This window comes from Carcharodon carcharias, chromosome 14 (genome assembly GCF_017639515.1).
Source record: "Carcharodon carcharias isolate sCarCar2 chromosome 14, sCarCar2.pri, whole genome shotgun sequence".
Classification (NCBI taxonomy): domain Eukaryota; kingdom Metazoa; phylum Chordata; class Chondrichthyes; order Lamniformes; family Lamnidae; genus Carcharodon; species Carcharodon carcharias.
The window spans coordinates 44,343,572-44,362,288 of NC_054480.1; the positions used below are offsets into that span (position 1 = coordinate 44,343,572).

At 40.2% G+C, this 18,717-nt stretch overlaps 1 protein-coding gene across 8 annotated transcripts in view; it reads right to left on the reverse strand.

The window, feature by feature from the left end:
* Positions 1 to 18,717, reverse strand: part of rtel1 (regulator of telomere elongation helicase 1) — a 149,453-nt gene that overhangs the window by 18,598 nt on the left and 112,138 nt on the right. For all 8 annotated transcript variants that reach the window (XM_041204951.1, XM_041204952.1, XM_041204953.1 and 5 more), the window contains 4 exons: positions 12,661 to 12,829; positions 7,100 to 7,245; positions 3,677 to 3,763; positions 2,834 to 3,044 (listed from right to left, as the gene is read on the reverse strand). In XM_041204951.1, the coding sequence (XP_041060885.1) occupies positions 2,834 to 3,044; positions 3,677 to 3,763; positions 7,100 to 7,245; positions 12,661 to 12,829 (613 nt within the window). The remainder of the gene's footprint in view (positions 1 to 2,833; positions 3,045 to 3,676; positions 3,764 to 7,099; positions 7,246 to 12,660; positions 12,830 to 18,717) is intronic.

An 18,717-nucleotide genomic window follows, 5' to 3' on the forward strand; every position in this document is an offset into this window, starting at 1 on the left:
GATGAGGCACCAAAGGGAATCAAGGGCTCCGTGTACTTTAAGATTGTAGAGTAACTGGGGCTTGTTGCAATGGAGCAGAAAAAGGGTAACTGGAGATCAGCTAAAATTATGAAGATTTTTAATAAAGTAAATAGGGGAAAGTTGTTCTACTTTTTCATAATTCAGCAATTAGAGAATATAAATTTACCACTAAAAGATCAAAGCAAGCAGTTAGAAGATATTTTTATAAACACAGGCCACAGAATGTTCCACCAGAAACAATGGTGGAAGCAAACTCATAATAAGCTGGTATAAGGAAAATAGTTAAATATTTGAAAGAAAATATTTGAAAGTATTTTTCTGTAAAAGAGGTACGGGAAAAAGACATGAAAATGAAGTCAAGTGGGTACCTCAGCCAGAAACAATCCCACTGCCTCTCTTGTGAAAACTGAGGGAAAGTACAATTATACCTCTATAATGCCTCCAGTCCCCATAAGAATTTTTAAACATCTTTTACCCCTATCTTTTAATTATTGTTGTTGGTACTTGTTTTTATAAAAACACTTACTGTTTCTCTTTGTTAATTGTCAATCTTTCCTTTTATCCTTTCCTAGTTTTATTTATTTTCCTCTCTACATTAACTATATTCTGCTTAAATTTCTTTTGTGTAATTAGCATTAAATTCATCATATGGCTTCAAGTCTCGTTTTAATTTGAATTTTTTTACTCATCCATGGAACTTCAGAATTTGCCATATCCACTATCTATTGTAGGGAATAAGTCTAGTTTCAATCCTAAACATCTGCTTGTTTCCCACTGCTTATCCACTGTCTTCTGTCAGTTTTTCTTTTCATTTTATTTGGCTTTGTTCCCCATTGGAATTGGTCAGTTTGCAATCAAGTTCCTTTAACTTTCACTGTCTTTTTCAATTTTAATATCAAATCTAAATATATGACGGTTGTTGTTTCCTAGAGGTTCTCCAACTTACACAGGTTATCTGGGCTTTTTTCAAAAGTGAAATTGAGTTCCACTCCTATGCACGTATTACTTTTCCCTTTACTTTAGTCCAGTGCTACCTAAATGGATGATATGGCTTCAGAGTTCATCGGGAAGCTAGACCCGTGGTATCAAAGCATGTGGATCAGTTTGATAACAGAAAGGTTAAAGCTAATTTAAAATTAATTGCAGAGATATTCAGAATAGGGAAAGGAAAAGAAGGAAGGACGGAAAGGAGAAAAGGCTTGCATTTACATAGTGCCTTTTGCGACTAAAGATCACCCCAAAACGTTTTGGATTGAAGTCATTGCAATGTAGGAAATGTGGCAGCATTTGCGCCACACAAGTACCAGGCAACGATCATCTCCAAAATGGAGAATCTAATTATCTCCCCTCGACATTAAATGGCATCACCATCGCTGAATCCTCCACTATCAACATCCTGCGGGGTTATCATTAACCAGAAACTGAACTGGACCAGCCACATAAATACAATGGCTACGAGGGCAGGCCAGAATCTGGGAGTTTTTTTTACGGCGAATAACTCACCTCCTGACTCCTCACAGGCAGTTCACCATCTACAAGGCACAAGTCAGGAGTTTGATGGAATACTCTCCACTTGTCTGGAAGAGCACAGCTTCAATAACACAAGAAACTCAACACCATCCAGTGCAAAGCAGCTTGCTTGATTGTCCACCACCATCGATGCACAGTGGCAGCAGTGTGTACTATATACAATATGCACTCAGCAACTCACAAAGCCGCCTTTAACAGCACCTTCCAAACCTGGACCTCTACACCCCTAGAAGGATAAGGGCAGCAGACATGGGAACACCACCACCTGCAAGTTCCCCTCCAAGTCACACACCTTCTGACTTGGTGCTATATCATCGTTCCTCTACTGTCACTGGATCAAAATCTTGGAATCCCTTCCTAACAGGACAATGGGAGTGCCTGCACCAGATGGACTGCAATGGTTCAAGGAGGCGGCTCACCATGACTTTCTCAAAGGCAATTAAGGAGGGCCAACAAATGCTGGTCTTGCCAGCGACACCCACATCCCATGAAAGAATAAAAAAAAAATGCCCACAAACAAAAATGTGATAGTGATCAGATAATCTGTTTTTGGGATGTTGATTGAGGGATAAATATTGGCCAGGACATCAAGGATTGTTCCCCACTCTTCTTCAAAGTAATTCCATGAGAACTTTTACATCCATCTGATAGGGAAGATGGCATCTCTTTCAAAAGATTTTGCCTTTGATAGTGCAGCACTCCATCAGTACTGCACTGGTATGCCAGTCTCGATATTCCAATAATCCAGAATTAGAACCATTGCTCAGTACTGAACCTACTATCCACACAGCAGCATCTTTATTTGAAACACAAGGTAATCCAGCTCCTGGTGAACTACAATAATCCACTGTCACTGCTCTAGGGAGCTTTTGGGCAGGAATAGACTCTGAAACAGGTAGTTTCCAAACACAATATCTTCCAAAGTCCAGAAGTCTGTGGCACCAGCTCAGAGCGGTCAGGTGATAATTCTGAACAAGTTACATTATAATATTATGCCTCCTGTATTTATAGGCAAGTGGTCTTGCCCCGACTGCAGAGAACAGCAGATATGCTATTGAGTATTTATACTATATTTTGGTACCGACTCAAAATGCATACGTGACACAATGTACCATTCTTTCAACATCAAAGAGCACCAGATCAACCAGTCACGCAGATACTTTTTAACCTGATTTTAGATGGTGCAACTTATACGGCACTTCATACACAATGAAAACCATAATTGGCAGAATATAGTTTTATGTAACCACACAGTAACTAACTAACCCTTACAATTAATTACCTCGCAGAAGATTGTTTTTTCTTGAATCTTCTGTAAAAAGGGCTGCCATTTCACCAAGCATGGTATCAAAATCATCCGTCATCTTGTACTTTTGCATTGCATCTGTAAAACGCTCATAGCTGGCCTTGCTAAGAACCTCCTTTACAGCTACAATGAAAAATTTAGCTTTTTCTGCTTTTGTCTTTTCAGATAGCGGCAACACATCAAATCCCTAATCAGAAAACATAACAAATCAAGTACACTTTGTCAAATAATATAAGTGACTGCTGAAAAGGTGAAAAAGTTATTGATATGTAAGTAAAGACTGAATTTTTTTTAATCCTTTCAAAGGCATCAACAGTCTCAGCACAGGTTGATTGCAACAGTTTCTAGCATTCTGGAGCAGATGGAAGGGATTTTTAATACATTTCACTTGCAGGTATGCAGACGTCAAAAGTACTATTAACACCATGTATTAGAATTAACTAAATTCAAATGTATTTGTCTTTTAAAATAATGAAACAGTAAAATAAGCAATTTATTGCACTAATGAGGAACTTCTTCACTATTAAATGAAACGAGTGGCCTATTAAAAGTCTTCTACAAACACTGTGTTTTTAAACTGCAGGAAAACCCAAAAGGCATTTAGACTGCCAAAAGCAACTATGCACTTTTGGATATTACTACATTGTGTGAATACAAAGCAACTTGTGTAAAGAATCTCAGAACAAAATAGCCAGAATTAATTTCAAATAAGATTTTATGCTGGGGAAGTACATTGAAAAGACGTCATCAGGTAACTGTACCATTAGATGAAGTACCATTAGGTTTACATAATAATGAAGACAAAAGAAACATACATACATGATTACTAACGAGCATGATTTTTTTTCTGCCTCCTCGCTGTTCACCAGTCAGATGCTTAAGAGACATTGTTGGCATTTTAACTGCCTACAGAAATGCAAATTAAAAAGTAAATCATTTGCCACATTCGGTAACAGATGACAACATGCTAGAAGTAATTCATTCACTGAAGTCCTGAGGATGTGAGAAATGTTACATAAATGCAAGTTCCACACCATTATTATACAGCCATCTATTTGTAGCTATGAGCATTGGTATAAATTTTCTAAGGCTTTTGGGAACCACTGAATTGCTAGTCGACAATTCTGCTGAAGGATCCACTGAATTAATTCATAGCAATGCTTTTAGGGAAGGCTAACAAGGCAAGAAAATGCACAATAAATGGTCAGACACTGAGCAATATTGAGAAACAGCAGGTCCTAGGAGTGTGTCCACAGATCTCTGAAGGTGGCTGACAAGGTAGGTAAGGTGATCAAGAAGGCATACAGGATATTTGCCTGCATTAGTAGAGATACAGGATTTAAGGGCTGGGAGGTTATGCTGCAACTGTGTAAAACACTGGTTAGGCTGGAGTACTACTGTAGTTCTGGTCACCAAACTATAGTAAAAATGTGATTGCACTAGAGAGGGTATAGAGGAAATTTACGAGGATGTTGCCTGGACTGGAGAATTTTATTTGTGAGGAAAAACTGGATAGGCTAAGGAACTCTGGGATGACCTAACTTAAATGCATGAAATTATGAGGGGTTCAGAAAGAGTGAATCGGAAGGCCCTATTCCCCTTGGTTGAGGGGGCATAGACTTAGAATAAGAGGTAGGGGATCTAGAGGGAATTCAAGGGGAAACTTTTTCACCCAGAAAGTGATGGGGATCTAGAACTCACTGCCTAAAAGACTGGTTGAAGCAGAAACCCTCATAACACTTAAAAAAAAAAAAATACTTGGATATGCATTTGAAGTGTGGTAACCTACAAGGCAACGGAAGATGAGCCAGAAAGTGAGATAAGGCTGAATGGGTCCTGAAGTACCAAATGGCCTCCTTCCATGCTGTAAATTTCTATGATTACATTCTATCTCAGTCTGTACAGATTTCCAACATTTTCTCTTTGTTTCTGATTTTTAGTTTTTCTCTTGCATGACTTATCAGTGACATTTGCTTCTGCAATATTCAGCAGGAGGTCTCGCTTAAATGGAGGAATGATATCTGATTTGTAAATCAAGTCAAATAAACTTTCAATCCACCGGCACTGGTCTTAAGAAAGAAAACAGACTGACATCAAGTGCTGCACAAAAGCCATCTTATGAGCTAAATGGTATTCTAAAGCTCTACAGTGCTTTTCTTGCTAAGCATTTAGCCCATTGCTGACGTAAGGCAGGGCTGGTTAAAGAAACTACTATGAAAAATAAAGGTTAAAAAGTAGAGAAAACATGAAGGCTGAAGAAATAGTCTAAACAGGAGGAGCAGGAATTGAGAACCTGGCTAAATGTGGCACTGATAGTGAGCTTTTGCTGAAAGGTGAAACAGGAGCTTATTACTGAGACAGAGCAAGCTTTAAACTGCAACACAAGACAAGACTTGTATGCTGTACTATTTCAAGACCACTGTAGTAGACTGCGCAACTGAGAGGATAGTAAAGTGAGAAGGCAGCAGTGTACAGGATTTGACCTGAACTGGAGTTTGCCACTAAGCAGATTTGGTTTAAGATTAATTTCAGTTAAGACAATAATGGGACATGAAATCTGAGTGGGCTCATAGGATTAGTACTGCTACTCATGTAGAGGATAAACACCAATATAGATTGGTTGGGCCAAATGACCTGTCCTGGGTTCTATTCTGCAATATATGAAGTAATCTCAAATTAAGCAGTATCACAGAACATACAGGAAGGATTGGAACATGTATGGAAATGCACAAAGTCTGCTTAATAAAATTAGTGAGCTGCAGGCACAAGTAGTCATGTGAGATAATTATGTAGCAATAATGGTGATTTGAATCAGAAAAGGGGCAAATTGGATATTTAATGTTCCTGGGTACAAAGTATTCAGCAAGTACAGGAAAGGAAAAAATGGAGGTGGGGTAAGTTTTGATCAAGGTAAATATTAGTGTGAGAATGTCCTTGAGGGGTTAAAGATCATATTAAATGATGGGGCAGGCTCGCAGGGTCAAATAGTCTAATCCTGCTGATATTTCTTACATCCTTACGTAAATCCTTTGCAAAAAGGTTAACTTATCATTATGCCTTCCCTACAGCTGTATCTGCACGCTGACTTTTTTTGATTCCATGTACAAAGACAACCAAATTCCACTGAATCTCAACATTTACGAGTCTCTCACCTTAGAAAAAATATTTTGCTTTTCTGTTCTTCTTACCAAAGAAGATAATTTCATACTTACCTACATTATATTCCATCTGCCACTTTTGTGCTAAGTCACTATCCACTAAATCTATATCCTTTTGCAGTTTCTCTCTAATTCCTCACAGCTTACTTTCCCACTTCAATCAACAAACTTGGATATATTACACTCAGCCCCCTCAGCTAAATCACTGATGCAGATTGCAAATAGCTCAGGCCAAAGTCTTTTTTAGCTTGGAACAATTGCTTTTGATGGCACCCTACTAGTTACAGCATCTCAGAAATGACTTAACATGTTAATACATTACTTCCAATCCTGTAAGCCCCATTTTCTGGGTTACAAACCTTTATGTGGCACCTTATATAGTGCCTTCTGATAATCTAAATATGCTACATCTGTTGGTTTCTCCTTATCTATCCTGGTAGTTACCTCAAAAATCTCCAATGGATTTGTCAAACACTATTCTCCTTTCATAAAACTGTGTTGACTCTACCTACCCATTATGATTTTCCAATAGCCCTGTTACCTCACGCTTTATAACTTTGAGTATTTCCCTATTACTGATGTCAGGCTAAGTGAATTGTGGCTCCTTATTTTCTTTCTCCAAACATTTTTTGAACAGCAGGGCTACATTTTGCTTCCTTCTGATCTACTGGGACTATTCCTGAGTTGAGGGAATCCTGGAAGGTCAAAACCAATGCACCCATTATCTCTGCTGCCACTTCTTCTAAAACCCTAGTACGTAGGACATCAGGATCCAGGGATTCATTTCCCCTTTTAAAAAAATTTAATAAGGCCTTAAACCAGCTTATATTTCACCCCTTCCTTGGATTCACCTAGTTCTGTCGAAGGGTCATGAGGACTTGAAACGTCAACTCTATTCTTCTCCGCCGATGCTGCCAGACCTGCTGAGTTTTTCCAGGTAATTCTGTTTTTGTTTTGGATTTCCAGCATCCGCAGTTTTTTGTTTTTATCCATTATTTTAAAACTCTTATCTTACAATCAGGGACCAGTGCTAAACAAAGCGAATCAGAAGACATTACAGAGTTCAGTCACACAGGCATCTTACATTTTTTCCACCTTCATCAGTCTTTAGTTCATTGTGCTCTAATGCATCAAGGAGACTCAAAGGTTTCTTTCGCGTGTTCTCAGTTGCTTTCTCATATTCAATGCAGAGCTTGGCCATGGCATCTCCCCTGGAAGGCTCAACATCCTCTATAAGAGTGCATAGACACAAATTGCCAATAATTTGTTTTGAAGAATTAAAACACAATTTAGTAACTTTTATTTTTGAGGGTGTGGGAGATTCTAACCTCATAATTTAAAAAGATAATTAGGCAGATTTATGTTTTAACACCCGTGTAAATGGAATGTTCAAAACACTAAAAATGGTATCAGAGGAGAAAACAACTTGCACCTTTAATGTAGAAAAACAGCACAAAGTACTGCACCAAACCAAAGATGATATTCAGAGAGGTAAGCATTAACCTAATTAAAGATGCTGGTTTTAAGAAGGCTCTTAAATGAGAAGTAGGATTTTAAGAGATGGATTGTAGTTCATCTAAGACTGAATGTTGGGCAAGCTAAGTGACAGTGGAGAGATTGAGAGAGGTACAGACAATGTCACCAAGAGTCAGTATACAGATGAGGGAAGGGGTAAAGAACAGATTCCTAGTTGGGAAGGAAAACCATTGCTTGAGATCTCCAAGTTGGACAATGGAGGTAAAGGATTGCAAGATCATATTATATACAAAGCTCTCTATCCATATATTTTTCTAACCACCTATCTATATAAGAACATAAGAAATAGGAGCAGGAGTAGGTCATTCAACCCCTCGAACCTGCTCTGCCATTCAATAAGATTATGGAGGATCTGCTTGTGATTTGAATTCTACGGCCAGAATTTTTATGTTGGCGATTTGGGGGCGTGGCATACTTGCCAACGGGAAAATGACACAGGATGACGTCAGGTGGAGCCCCTGAACAGTACTAAAGATCCTGCCCATCCAACCTTAAGGATGACGGGCAGTCCAGGAGCCCCAGCGGGCAGTAGAAAAAACATGAAACCCCATCCACAGGCAGGATGAGGTTTCATGTCCGTTTTAAAAATCTTTAATAAACTTTGTCATATTTATTAACATGTCCCATCTCGTGTGACATTGTCACATGAGGGGAACATGTTAATAATTTTTTTATTTTTCTATTTCTGAGGTTTTTTAAATTGTCACCAATCTCTCTGAGACAGCACTTAGTCTCAGGGAGCAGTCGTGCGAAAGAGCGCACTTTGACATTTGGGGAATCCCTCCCCCCCTCTGCCCCGCACAGGAAGCGCATCGGGCAGCCCGCTGGGCGGGCCTTAATTGGCCCACCCACTCAAAATGGTGGCGGAGTTCAGCTGCCTGCCCACCGCCGAGCCGGTGGGGCCCGCCCGCCCATCGAGGGCTAAATTCTGCCCCATGTTCCTATCTACCGCCAATAACCTTTGATTCCCTTGCCTAACAAGAATCTATCTATCTACCTTTGCCTTAAATATATTCAATGATCCCAACTGACCACCTTCTGAGGTAGACAGTTCCAAAGTCGCACAATCCTCAGGAAAAAATTCTCCTCGTCTCTGTCCTAAAAGGGCGACCCCTAATTTTAAAACATTCCCCCCTAGTTCTGGACTCACCCACAAGGGGAAACATCCCTTGCACATCCACCTTGTCAAGACCATTCAGGATCTTGTATACTTCCATCAAGTCACCCCTCATTCTTCTAAACTCAAGCTCAGTCTTTCCAACTGTTCCTCATAAAACAACCTGCTCATTGCAGGTATCAATCGAGTAAACCTCCTCTTACCCGCCTCCAATGCATTTACATCCTTCCTTAAATGGGACCAAAACTGCACATACTACTCGAGATGCAGTCTCACCAATGCCCTGTATAACTGAAGCATAACATCCTTACTTTTATGTTCAATTCCTCTTGAATAAAGGATAGCATTCCATTAGCCTTCTTAATTACGTGCTGTACCTGCACACTAATTTGTTGTGAATCGTACTAGAACACCTCGGAATTATGCAACCGTTTTCCATTTAAGTAATACTGTGATTTTTTATTCTTTCTGCCAAAGTGAACAACTTCACATTTTCCCATATTATACTCTATTTGGCAGATCTTTGCCCACTCACTCGGCCTACCTATATCCATCTGCAGCCTCTTTATGTCCTCTTCACAACATACTTTCCTACTTATCTTTGTGTCATCTGGAAATTTAACTACCATACCATCCTTCCATTCATCTAAGTCAGTGAGGTAAATTGTAAATAGTTGAGGCCCTAGCACAGAGCACTGCAGGACTCCACTGCCAATCCAAAAAAGACATATTTATGCATACTCATTTTCTGCCAGCCAGCCAGCCAATCTTCTATCCATGCTAATATATTACCCCCTACACCATGAGCTTTTATTTTCTGTAATAACATTTGATGTGGCACCTTACCAAATGCCTTCTGGCAATCTAAGCACAGTATGTCTACAGGCTCCCCTTTATCCACATCACATGTTACTCCTTCAAAAATCTCCAATAAATTGTTAAACACAATTTCCCTTTCACAAAACCATGCTGACTCTTCCCGGTTACCTTGAGCTTTTCTAAGTGCCCAGTTATAACATCCTTAATGACCAATTCTACCAACTGCTCCAGGACAGATATCAAGCTAACTATAGTTATAGGTCTATAGTTTCCTGTTTCCCACCTCGCTCCCTACAGATATCAAGCTAACTGGTCTATAGTTTCCTGTTTCCCACCTCGCTCCCTTCTTAGCCCAAAATAGACGGACTTGAATACTGATTCATAGGAGCTGCAATTTAAGCAGTTTAACATGCAACACTTTTTATTTCCATCTGGGTACATGGCCGAAGCTGTGTCACCTGATGTAGATTAAATTGGTGGTTACAGATAACGTTCAGTTCTCAAAACTGAACCCAAGACTTTCCTATTGGGAGTCAGGTGCTCCACCCTTTCCATTCATTATGACCCATTTGCCAAAGCTCTTATGTACCTTATATTGTCAATAGCCTAGAAATTGCTGCAGGTATAAAGAAAGGGGTTAACTCTGAATAGCAGCACCAGTCGATCAAGCTTAATATTGATGTTTTTGCAGCACATGCAACAGATCTAATCTGCTGCCTTAGCGCCAGGTTATTCAAGTCAAGCCTGCATTCTGAGTGTTCTGACCATTCAATAGCTGAATGAAGGACATTGCACAAGTACATTAGAAAACCAGGCATCCCTTGTTCATACAAGTACATGGGGCACAATGCAGCTATATTCCCCATACATCTCAATAGAATCCTGCTTCATCAGGGGTAACTAAATCTATAACCAACAGAACAAATCTTTCAGGTCAGCAATGCCTCACAATGAATTACCTCCTAAAAAATGTTGTCTTCCAGAAACTATTAAAACTTATTGGAAGGCAATGAGTATAGTTGGAATGGCTATGACCCAAAAAAAACACTGTGGGTCTTGACCCTGAATTAAACAGGATTCAGAAGTGAATTAAAAACCACAAATGCAGTAACCGTCAAATAAGTTTTGTGATGAACCAGGATGTCAACAGTTTAAAACACATCAGAAAATAAATTGAATCAGCAATATTTTGAAACAGTCACTCAGTGTGGGTGAGAACGCTCAACGTTAATTCTCGCTCCCAACACTTCTTCCCAACACTGACTAGAAAAGGATAAGCCCACACATATTCTGGATGTGTGCGCTGAGCCAGCAGCATTCCTAATGGGGAAGTTAAGTACAATTTCCAAACCGAGGTTGCATCTGGAATCAAACAACCCCAGCAGCTAATGAGAAGCAATACTGAATTGAAACAGCACCCCATTAGTAAACCCACAAAACCAACAGGGGAGGAAGGGATAAAATCCACCACCCCCCGCCCTGCCCCACAACAGAGCGTAAAAGTCCACCATTTGCAGCACAGAAACAGAAAGGCAACTAAAACAGCATATACTGTACTCAGATAAACTTTCCTCCCTCACTGTAATTCTAATAGAACAAACCCACGTAAAACACCCACCTCCCTGCACCCCCTCACTACCTACCACTCCCCTGCACCTCATAATGATAGGAGACTTTGGCACAAGGATAATAAAACTAAAGCAATAACCCTAACACACAGAATTTCTGATAGCATAAACTTCTCCCACACTGCACATAGAAATTAGAATTGGATCCAGTCACCAATGTTCCCCTACTGTAAAAGGAGTGATTATATTCCTTTCCCTACCCCAGAAAATAACTTCTCTCCATACAGCAGAAATATTTCAAAGATGTCCCAACAACAAAGTGAATTTTGCCTCACTGAGTAAAGATATTGCACTCTTCCCTAAACTTGGCCTCCTCCTCCAACAAGTTGCTCAAACTGCACTGAGCCTACAATTCTAACCTCCAGCGAAGTAACACACAATCAGCATTATTTAGCTGATTGGAATCCCAAACCCACAGCCAACACTTCCTCCCATTGTTTTGATAATCAATAAACCTACTGACCAAACGCCCACCCTCCCAGCCGAACACATAGGCTATCACTTTGGTGATCAGAGCCTATAACCTCATTGGAAGATAGCCTACTGCTTCCCCCTGCAATAATCCATCCTTTATTGGACCAGAATTCATCCTCCTCACCTAAGCATATTTCACTCCCAAAGCAGTCACTATGTCTGTCCTCTTTTATCGATTTCTCTCCCCCTTCTCCAGTCTTTCCCCTCTTCATCACTCTCCTCTTTCTTGGTCCAATTCAATTATCCCCTGCCCTGGAAACACACTTGAATTGAATACAGTACTTGGTCTCAACTCCTCATGTGTAATACAACAAAAGGTTGTCTAATTCTGGAATAAATGTGACAATTTACCACGTCTTTCCCCACACCATCCACCCCCCAATCTTTTTGCAGGCATTGTTATCTCAAAAAGTGCATGACTTTTCTTTTTAAAAGGATTGGGATTTTAGTTTGGTAGGGAATTTATTGGCAGGAAAAAATAGGCTTCCAACATAAACATGTCGAGCACGGTGCACAGTTGTGGTCTCCTAACTTAAGAAAATATATAATTGCATTAGAAGCAATTCAAGTTCACTCACCTGATTCCTGGGATGAAGGGGTTATCTTGGGCGTGTATCCATTGGAGTTTAGAAGAATGAGAGGTGATCTTATTGAAACATAAGGGCCTTGACAGGATAGATGCTGAGAGGATATTTCCATGGGGGAGTCTAGGACTGCGGGACACAGTTTAAAAATAAGGAGTCTCCCAATTAAGACAGTGATAGGGTGAATTTTTTTTCTATTAGAGGGTTGTTAGTCTGTGAAATTATCCTCCCCAGAATGCAGTGGAGGTAGGATCAATGAATATTTTTAAGGTCAAGTTAGACAGAGTCTTGATTGAAAAGGGAGTCAAAAGGGTATAGAGAGTAGACAGGAAAGTAGAGGTGAGGCCACAATTAGATCAGCCATGGTCTTATCAAATGGCAGAGCAGGCTAAAGGCCTACCTCTGCTCTTAATTTGTATGTTCATATGTATTATATATACCTAGGCCACTATAAGTGAAATTAACAGCAATATGAAAAATACTGTACCGGCACGTTTTCTTTTGAGGCTTGGGACATGAGAATCTAAAGTTTTTGCTTTCTTCAAACTTAGGCCAGAGACAGCAGACAAGGACGAAGCAGACAAGGAAGAGGCAGAAGAATTTACCGCCGAACACCGGCCACTACATGACCTCATCTTCAGTTTTGGCAGAGGCATCTATTTGTGTAACAGAAATACAATTGTAGTAATAAGCCTATACTTTAATATTCTTGCAAATTTTCCTTTCCCATTTTAAATTCATTTCAGTGATCCATAAAATCAAGCTCTTTAAGAGAAACACTGGAACTTCTTATGTTTAAAAACGACCGGAGGTACTGAGGGAGCTCTTTTGTACAAAATATCAATCCAAGCTGTATAGAACACGAAGCATATTGTAAAATATATTAGGTCATAACTTAATTTAACTTAAGTTTAATTTAACTAAATTTCAAATCAATTTCCCCTTCCCTGCAAAGATGCCCTACTTTGGTTCACCAGACTCAAGAATGAGCTAGTTAGTTGGCATTAATTATGAACCAGTCAGTACATGATGGCATGCGAAAATGTGGACTGTCCTCCTTTCCTCCAGCTAGCCAGGAATGTGGACCAGGTTGGCAAGAGGTTTCTCTTAGGTTATCAATTATTTGAACAAGTAGCTGACAGGACACATGTTGGACATTTGCTGTTACATTGCCATGAAGTGGATGTGACAGTAAAGGCTTGCTCGCTTGTGTCTTGGACTATTCATGAAAAATACTATTTTGCATGAAAACGTGTCTCCTCTGATCCAAAACCAGCATTATTATATGTGTGGCTCAGAATTGTAATTATCCCTTTATTACAGGACATCGCACCCAGGAAACCACACAGTCATCCATGATTTCTTTTGAAAAGTGCCACACATCATACCATCAGACCAACATTTACAATTTAAAACTAATAGGTTATTTGCAGGCTGAACAATATATAGGAATAGTGAGACTGAGCAACATATCAGCTATATTAACTAAAAAAAGTCAGTCCACAAGAAGTCAAAATAAGAAAGGACTTGCATTTATATAGTACCTTTCCAAACCTCAGGATGTCTCAAAGGACTTTACAGTCAATGTTGTACTTCTGAACAGTACTCACTGTTGTAAATTAGAAAAGGTGGCAGCTAATTTATGCAAAGCTGTAAACAGCACTTGATAATAAACAGATATTCTGTTTCAGTAATGTTGATTTTAGGGTAATATTTGCCAGGACACAGTGGAGGAGCTCCCTATTCGTCTCTGAAATAGTGTCAAGGGGCAGAATCTTCTGCTCTCGCAGGTGCAAGCTTGGAGGCAGGAAGAGTATTTAGGTAGGTGGGGTGGTGGCATACCTGAACCATCTTTCCGCCTCTACCAGAATTAAGTTCTGGGCAGGAAGACCCATGATTGGCCTTCTCACCAATTGAGGCCCTTAAATGGCCAATTAATAGGGGGGGATGGTCTTCAATCAAAGGCCTAAAAAGAAGCACCACAGGTCTCACCGGCTCTCAGTTGGCAGGTGAGACCCCAATGCCCCAAAAAGATTCCGCCCATGGAATCTTTAATGTCATCGGAGAGAACAGACGGGGCCTCAATTTAATGCCTCATCCAAAAGCCTGCATCCCCAGTGCTGTATGAGCCTAGATTTTGTGCTCAAGTCTCTGGGATGAAATTTAAACCACAACCTTCCAACTCAAAGGTAGAGTATGTTGGCCAGGGGCTGCAGCTGAATTGCTGACACAGGCAAAAGCAACTTTTGACCTGAAGTAACCTGAGTCTAGATATTGGCCTGAGCAACTTTTGAAACCTGACTCCTGTCACTGATCTCAGCTGGCTGGAACCGGTTTTAAAGTAGCTGAGTGTCTTGAAGACAAAGGAAATGTGATGAGTCCTTATTTAGAAAAGGAAGAACGAGGTGATACTGCAGGTCTTGGAACAGAGCCAATGAGAATGTGTCACAGATCAGGCAAGCAGGCCTAAACCAACGGGAAAGAGACAGCACAGCTTGAAGAGATGAGATTCAGTATAAGACTGAAAGGATTTCAGGCGTGGAGCAGCGAGACTCCAGAGACCAACCATTACAGAAGCAGAAGAACCTACATCAATAACGTAGAGACGCAAGAGAGAGAGAACGGAATGCTTGGCCAGCGTCAGCTCTCCTTTTCGGGTATTAGCTTTTATATTCTGTGACCACTCAGGGAGTGTCAGAGAAACCTAGTGGGTGTGCGTTTAGATCCTAGTTTTGGGTATAAAACTGTATAACCTGCTGTAAACTGCATGTCTATATTTAACCAGACGTATAAGCTATATGTAAATTATCTAACAACGTGAATAAAGCGAATTTAGAGTTAAGCGAGAATTGACTCTTCTCCTCTGTGTACTAAGACAATAACCGTTACCGGTGATCTCCGGCAACAAGAATTACCAGGGAACAAAGGCTGACACTCTTTGATGTTAATCAGCTGAGACTTGCCCAAGTACTCAGTCATTCCATTCCTAATGATTGACTGCAATAACATTATTTTTTACAACTGATGGCAAACTGGCACAACTATTAGCTGGTTTCTCCCTCCTTCCTTTCTTAAATAATGGAATATTTACAGTTTTATGATTGGAAAGGCACAACTCCCAATCTAGAGTATTTCAGTTATGACTTGTGCATCTGCAACTGTTTTTAATACCACATGGTTGAAATCATCAGGTTCTGAAGATTTGTCTAAAGTCTTGTTTTTGCCAGTCTGGCAGTCGGCATAACTTAGCATTTCAAATAGTCTATTTTTCATACCTGACAGTAAATTAAACTGTAATCCCATCTGAGTTGATGAAATGTAAACCATGAATGCGAACTATCCCAACCTTTCAAATAATCTATAGTTTAATTGATGTTTAGGTTATTGTGGCCTCAGCTCAGCAGGCATTTAAGTCCAAAGGAAACCTTTAGACTCTATTTTGAATCCTTAAAAGGTTATATAATTTATATCTTATAGGGGAAAAACATTTGCATTTCTAAAGCATCTCATAATGTCTCTGAGAAACATGCCTGAACACTTCACATGCAATAAATTTCTTTGAAATTCAATGAGTGTTGCTCACAGGTAAACACGGTACCCACTTTACACACAGTTCTGAAAATGGCAACTTATGAGCTAACTTGTTTTTGCATTATTGTAAGAACATCCGGACAGCTTCCTGTTCTTTTTATAGTGACATGGCATGGCGTGTCCACCTGAACTAGCTTATGCACAATCCAATATAGGTTAAAATATACATCACAGCTCAAAAATATTGCTTTCACCATAATATCACATTAAGCAACCTAAGAATGGAATTCAGCCAAATAGTAGAAAAGAGATACCAATCTTTCAGGAAGTAATCGAAGCTGAAACTGACACTTCCAAGCACACTAAGAAATTAATGGCTAATTATTACAACAAGTTGAAACTTTGAGAAACCGCACTCTCAGGCTGAAGCACTAGTCACTAACAGGATATAATGGGAATTGAGGCTCATCATGATTTTCTCACATGTGAAACGTCAGCTGCTCCCAGTTCTGAGGGATTGAGGGTGTGGGAGACATGTGGCAGAAAACAAATCACCACTAGTTCCAGGCAACCCAATATAATGTTAAAAATTACCACACCAAAGGTTAGGCAATGCTGTTTGCTCCCCACCCTAGCCTCAAGTTGGTACATGTTAAATGGTTAAAAGTAAGGAAGATGTGAGGAAAAAAAAATACAAATTACCAAAATAAAATCTTGATTTTCTAATTTCTGAAGTACTAAAAAATGTGTTCTGAAAAACTGAATCATTAAATATCAGTCGATTAATGTACTTTGCAGCAATAAAATCGCAAAGGCTTACAATGTCAAACATAATACAAATGTGGTTGGGCAATGCATCTTTCTGTCTTGCTAATGTTAGGAATATATATCTCCAAGAATTAGGGCCTCAATTTCACACTTCCCTGCAGGGGGTTTTTAGGCCTTGGAGGGGAGGGGGGGGGGAGCCTGAAATTGAATGAAAGTGTTTCTGCCCGCCCCAACCTCACAGCGATTTTACGATGGGGTGAGCAAGGCCTCAGATGGAAGCCTGCCCTTGCCCCAATTGGGACTCTTAAGTGGTCACTTATCGGCTACTTAAGGGTTGTTTCCCAGCCAGTCTCAATTTTTAGGCTGGTGGGGGGGGGGGGGGGGGGGGGGGGGGGGGGGGTGGTGGTGGTGGTGGTGGTGGTGGTGGTGGTGGTGGAGCATGGGGAAGCCCGAAAAAGAACAGGCTTAGATCTCAGGCAGGAAGGGGGTAGGTGAGGGGTGCCTTCATCAGAAGCCCCCTTCTGACTCCAGGCATCCCCCCAGTGGCTCCAAAACCTCCCTTCCTCCCACCAGCCTCTCTCCCAATTGCCCCCTTTGCATCCCTCCCAGGCCTTCCCTACCCTTCCCACCCTGGGGCACCTTAAAACTTAGTTTATCTTTCAGTCCTGGGACTCAGGCTCTGTTGTCTTCCTGAAGTTTCTCTTCAGCCCACTGCAGATCACGTCACAGCAGAGACAACTGGCTGGCAGCTCTCTTCCTCCTGAGTGAGGGACGAAAGTCCTGCCTGCAGCCAACTGACACTCATTCGAGCATGAAATGGCTGCGGGGCAATCTGAGCCGGTGGAGATGTATTCCCCACCGATTCTTTGGGTGGCGGGAAGGAAGACCCCGCCATTCGATAAAGTAAGACCTATGTGTTTTATAAAAATTGGAAGGACGTTGAAATATTTGGACATTTTCTTGGGAACTGACCGGGATTTTTTTAAAAAAAAAGTTTATAAGTTCACTTTAGACTGTGAGCAAACTGCCTTTTCCAAGAAGTCACATGGCTTTGGCTAAATGACCAGCAAGGCACCTGACAGAAAATATTTGTTTATTTGAATTATAATTCCTGGAGAAAAAACAGTTTTCAGAGACTGAGAGGCCCTGGTGATTTTCTGGAATCCACCTGGCTAAGATGAGTTTCTGTTTTAAACTTGTTTTTTGGACTCAGTTTGGGAATAAACTGAGAAAGAGAAAGTTGCCCAACTTGCTCTCTCCCTGCCTTATCTGAAATGCAGGTAATTATCAGCATCCAGCTAGAAATCTTCATCTCAGTATAACTCATCTGTATTTGGAAAGTTGAGAAGCTGAGATGAGAGATTGATCCCAAGATCATTGATTCTGCTCTGTTCTCTTCACACAGGGGCTCCTTTGGAAACAACTTCCAGACAACTACTGTGACAAGCAATCTGTCTTTGCAAGCAGGAAACCTGCATCAAAGCCCTTTGAATTTAATGCTTTTTCATAAAAGATTTCGCATTGGCCAAAAGGTGTTTTTTTCCCTTAAACACAAACTTCTGCAGAGAACCTACTTGTTTTTTCCTTTATGTGAGTGTTCATGTGTGTGTGTATGATTTAGAGGGGTACATAGTCACACTTGCAGATTACAAATTGTACATTCACCAGTTTTTGCAATTTGCTTCTTAAAAGAACTTTCATTTCATAATAAATCAATCATTCTGCATTTATTGAACGAAGTCTGGTTAAAGTCTCTTTTATTCTGGGTCTAACAATAATGAAAGTAAACCATTGGTCATTTTGGTGAATGAGTTAAACATTTACACTTAAGATGTGACCTGTGGAGTAGAGGGGCTAGCGAAACCTTGCACTCCTCCCATCCTGGTCGTACACTGCTTTTGACATATTCTTTTTCAGTAATGTTGAGATGTGCACCTTTTTACACTAACTATAAAATCAAAAAACCCTTTAGTTAAGAACACACCAGTTTTGTTTTTCTTTTGCTCCAATAGTTTGTACGCACTCAAATCATTATTTTTAAGCATATTAAATTCCTAATTTTCTGATTTGTCTTTCAAGCTACACTTACAACTGCCCTCCACATTGACATCTCTGAGCTAACACTAAGTGTATGCCAGCTCCCTTGATTTCTGTGTACTGTATGACTAAACTATGTACTTAGGCATGGCCCTGTTCTTTGGCTACATTCTTCAATTTGTTCTTGATAAAATCATGTTACATTGAT